General features: G+C 46.0%; 1 protein-coding gene across 1 annotated transcript; it reads left to right on the top strand.

Annotated features, from left to right (window-relative positions):
* Positions 1 to 3,813: 3,813 nt before the first annotated feature.
* On the top strand, positions 3,814 to 4,722 carry LOC310925187 (odorant receptor 131-2-like; the record flags this gene model as incomplete). The annotated part of the gene is made up of 1 exon (XM_083887069.1): positions 3,814 to 4,722. One exon carries the CDS (start codon positions 3,814 to 3,816, stop codon positions 4,720 to 4,722), a length of 909 nt encoding a protein of 302 aa, XP_083743195.1.
* Positions 4,723 to 5,051: the final 329 nt, after the last annotated feature.

The following is a 5,051-nucleotide window of genomic DNA, read 5'->3' as shown; positions in this document are numbered from 1 at the left end:
CAGTACAAGGACCAGTCCAATGGCTCATTAGTTTGTGTGAGAGGCCCCTCTTCCTCTCCGGACTGTAGACCCACACCTGGCCCTTGGAGTGAGAGTCATATGTGTGTTTCTGTCGGCATCCAGCATCCGTAAGTGCCGGCCTGGTCATCTTGTGCACACTTCGCAGCCGTTCCCGGAGATGATAATAGTAGTACAGGCTGGGCGCACCTGCCACCTCTGGTTCCGAAGGTAGTCCGAACACCAGATCCACAGGGGTGTGTAGCTCTCGTCCGAACATGAGAGCTGCAGGGGTGCATTTGGTGGACTCCTGGACAGCCGTTCTGTACAGCCGTTCTGTATGAACCAGATGTTCTGGTTCACCAGGCACTTAACAGTGGTGGCCGCACTCTGATCATAAGCTTCAGGCCACTTGATAAAATAGTCCATGGCAACCACAATGTAACAGTTACCTTGTTCAGTGACAGGGAATGGACCAAGGATGTCAACAGCCACCCGCTCCATGGGAGCCCCCACCTGATATTGCTGTAGGGGAGCATGTGAGCGCTGGGTTGGTCCCTTTTTGGCAGTACAGGTGTAACACTGATGCACAAAGATTTCTACATCTTGACCGCATCCTGGCCAGTATAACCGTGACCGTAAACGATGAGTCTTGGTGACCCCAAAATAATCTGCACCCACTGAACCATGAACCAGCTGGAGAACAGTGTCGCAAAGCCCGTGGGACACCAACAGCTGGAAGACTTCACGAATGCCATCAGGGGTTTTCCAGCGGCGGTGTAGAAATCCGTCATGTACGGTAAGTGCAGACCACTGGGAGTACAGGGCTTCGGTCTCTGTGTCAAGGGCAGACAGCTGTCCAGCTCGGCCTTTGACCCGCCCCCACCCAGCCCAAGACAGGGGAGAGAGTAGGGTATTGCCTCTGGTCATGCCGAAACCGGTCAGGGTCCAGGTCCATGGGGCCTGATGGAGGCCAAAGGAGGCCCGCCACCAGCTGCTGAGGGACTTCGCAGAGCAGCCATCCGAGGAGTAACTGCACCCCGCTCCTCCGCACGCTAGCACTGCCGACAGTCTTCTTCCACACATAGGTGTCAAAATAATGCATCAGCATTTGTGTGCAGTCGCCCGGCCCGGTGGCGAATCATAAAGTTGAAAGTCATTATCCTGAAGTATCTAAAGCCATCTTGCAAGTTGTCCTTCAGGCTCTTTGAAATTGAGGAGCCAGGCGATCGATGCATGATCGGTGCGCAAGAGGAACTTTTTCCCATAGATATATGGTCGATAGTGGCGGAGGTCTAGGATCACAGCCAGCAGCTCTCGACGGGTGACACAGCCCACCTGCTCACCATGCTCCCCTTCCTGAGTAGGCCAACACTGGTGAGTGCTAACAGGAGATGTGCGAAAGCATGGGCACAATCCTCACTCCAGCAAAACACTTGTCCTTTCTGTGTCAACCGGTGCAAGGGGCTGGCAATAGTGGCAAAGTCCTTCAAAAAACATTGGTAATATGTAGCAAGGCCCAGGAAACTCCGTAGCTCCCGTTATTGTGTGGTAGGGGCCAATTGCTCACTGCTGCAACCTTGGGCGTATCGGTGGACACCCCTGCAGCACTGACCAAATGTCCCAGGAAGAATGTCTCCCGCTGAAACAGGTGACACTTCTTGGGATGAAGGCGTAATCCGGCTCAACTAATGGCGCCAAAAACTGCCTCAATGTTGGAAAGCTCAGCCTCAAAGTTGGTTGCATGGATGAGGAGATCGTCAGGTAGACCACACATTGCTGCCGGGGAATGTCCGCCAAGACCCTCTCCATTATGCACTCAAAGGTAGCCAGAGCATTGCAAAAGCCAAAGGGAATCACCTTGAACTGCCATAGCCCTTGGTCAATAGAGAAGACGGTCTTAGGGTGTGCATCCAGTGCCAACTCCACTTGCCAATAATCACTCTGAAGGTCAAGGGTGCTGAACCAACTGGACCCTGCAACCCAGTCGAGGGCATCATCCAACCGGGGCAGTGGGTAGGAGTCTTTACGAGTGACTTTGTTGAGGCGGCGGTAATCTACACAGAACCACCAGGCGCCGTCTTTCTTTTTAACCAAAACCACCGGAGCCTCCCAGGGTCTAGTGGATGGCTCAATGACTCTAGCCTCTGAGTTTCTCCTCTGCCACCACTCACTTGGCAAGGGCCAGGCGAGCCGAGTTTTCCAAACCGTTGCAGCTCCGGAGATCATCTATTGCCTGTTTGGTCTCATATGACGGCGGCTGCGGAGGTTGAAGGATCCGGTTCACTGTGACAGTGGGTGTGGAGACGCAGTTGTTGTCCCCTGTCTCCGACACAACACGCTACAATACTGTATGCAAACTGTATATATATATTTTTTATTATCCCCTTTTTTTTTGCCTACAAGGGAGTAATGTTTTAATGCAGGTCCAATCTTTCCAAAATAGGACTATTCAGAGACAAAAGACAACAGGGGAAGATGTATCAGTAATGTTTCCCAAAGGGGTTTTAAATTACGCATGGTGCTGTTTCCGTTCAGAGTTGAAATGATAATTATAGGCATATTCTAGGCATTACATTATGCTTATCTTTTAGACCTGTCCTTCCCAACCAAGCTAACGTCGGCCACATACGAAGGAGTCGAAGTAGACCGTTTGAATTGGGACAGCCTATGTCGCTGTACTGTGATGCATTTAGACGACATCCAGCCGACGAATCTAGCCGACACCCTGTAGGGTCCAGTGCCTTAATTGGGAGACGGTGTTGCGTTAGCATACCGTAGCAATAATTATGTTAGCATGAGCAACAAGCAGTGTAATGTAAATAACTGCTGTGTTAATGTTGCTGTGCAGACGAGCTCTTGGTAAATCCAGTCAATGATTTACCAAGAGTTGACCATGAAATCTGTTACTTGTGTTTGTTCCCATCACTCAGGCTTCTTCTGTTCGCTGTGAGCTCATTTCCTAGCAGCGATTCACCACCGCTCACTCTTTGGATCTGTGGGGATCTGGTAAAATGCTCACGCGAGCCTGTCTCCAACTGTTTTGGAACAACAAAACTGATTTATCAGTTGTTTTGTTTATTGGTTTTCAAAATTTTTATACCAGGTATTTCCAAAGAAAATATTGTAGCGTCGTGTGAGGGCTCGGATACGAATGGATTCACAAACAAGCTGACGTGTAGAAGAGTTGTAAAATGCGTTCACAATTTAGCATTATGTGGTTCGACAGTTTTGACTTGAAAGAATAAAGAGAATGTTGGCTACATGAGGAGGTTGGTGCAGGGAGAGACTTCTGTTCTGTTGGGCTGTTATTGTATTGTTCAAAATATAATCTCTGCTGTTGAAAGTAACCTAAAAATGTTTCGTCATCCAAATGTATGATGTAAACGGTGAATGGGAACTAAAAAAATGTTTCTCTAACTCACAAACACAGTAACTGTAGTAACCATCACCTGTGAGGTTTGTCGTTGATGACAACACTGGTGAATAAACTTGTGATGTGTTGCAGTTACTGTTATAAAGTCTTCACACACAGTTGTTGCTCACTGTGCTGCACAGAGCTCAGCAGGAAACACTGACTGTGAACCACTTTTCAGGAACGGTTTTGGTAAACTGAGTCTCTTTGGATTAATTGTATTTACACATGAGAAACTAAAATGATGTGCATGTTTTTATAATCAGTTTTAACCTGTTGATTCAAATTGACATTTATTGAATTGAATTATTGAATATTTTGTATCTTTTGTTGGAGATAATTGACTTGTATCTGTGTTTCTTTAAAAATGCACATTTGGCTTTAACTGAAAACTACAGAAAATGTCAGCCAATAACTCTACACTGTATGCAAACGATGACTTAATTACAGTTCAATTTTTCATTTCACTTTTCCTTTGCATCAACTTTTCTCTGATCACAGTCTTTTTCATGAAGGATTTCTTCTACACATCCATGCGCTACATCTTCTTTGCACTGACTCTCATGTCTGATTGTATAATCTTAATCGTGAGTGATGTTATGCTCCTTTTAATGTACTTTCAATTCCCCGTACCGGTGTCAGTGTGTATTGCCCTGCATTGGTCTAGTTCTTTTTACGCTTTAGTCACTCCAGTGACTCTGACAGCGATGACATTGGAATGCTTCGTGGCCATTTGCATGCCACTGCGACATGGAGAGCTGTGCTCCAAACACAACGCTCTGCACTGCATCCTCATCATTCATGGCATCAGCTTTCTCCCCGATGTGATTTTTCTCTCCAGCGTCTTTGCGAATGCGAGCCACAGTCACTACACCCAGAGGTTCTTATGTGTGCTGGAGAGCTTCATCATCCACGCCTGGCAGGGTCATCTCAGGTCTGCAATAAATCAGTTTTACTTCCTGAACATGTGTATCGTAATCATGTTCTCGTACTTTAAAATAATGAAGGTGGCCAGAGCTGCATCAGGACAGAACAGGAAGTCATCATGGAAAGGCCTCAGAACTGTGGTTCTTCATGGCTTTCAGTTGTTCCTCTGTCTTTTCCAGCTGTGGAGTTCTTTCATTGAAGCTGCTGTGCTTAAGATTAACCCGGTGGTCTATGTTAAGCTCATGTACTTTAATTACATCGTGTTCATTCTCGCTGCGAGGTGTTTGAGTCCTCTCATTTACGGCCTCAGGGATGAAAAGTTTTTTGCTGCTCTGAGAAACTTTGTTCTTTGCGGTTTGTATGAGAAACACTTGTCAAATTAATTGTGACTGACCAGTGAAAACTACAGAATATAACACATCTGCCTCTTTTTATTTCTGTTAAACACACTGAGTTCCTGCTGTGAATGAATGATGTGCTGTACAAATTCATTTGAATCGTCTTGCTTTCATAGAAACAGCTAATTATAAAGTCATTATGGCAAGAACAACATAAATGCTCAAATATCCAATGACACTGACACTTTCTTTAAACCAATGTAAACATAATCCTTGCATATTTAAGAACAATATCTGTACATATTGCAGCCTCATTTTCATTGCTTCTGATCACTTTTTATGCATCACTGTTGTGAAAATGAAAAAATGAAAAA

This window comes from Microchirus variegatus (genome assembly GCF_963457635.1).
Source record: "Microchirus variegatus genome assembly, chromosome: 3".
NCBI lineage: Eukaryota > Metazoa > Chordata > Actinopteri > Pleuronectiformes > Soleidae > Microchirus > Microchirus variegatus.
Note: the sequence above shows the minus strand (reverse complement) of the source record. Positions and strands in the feature narration are given on the sequence as shown.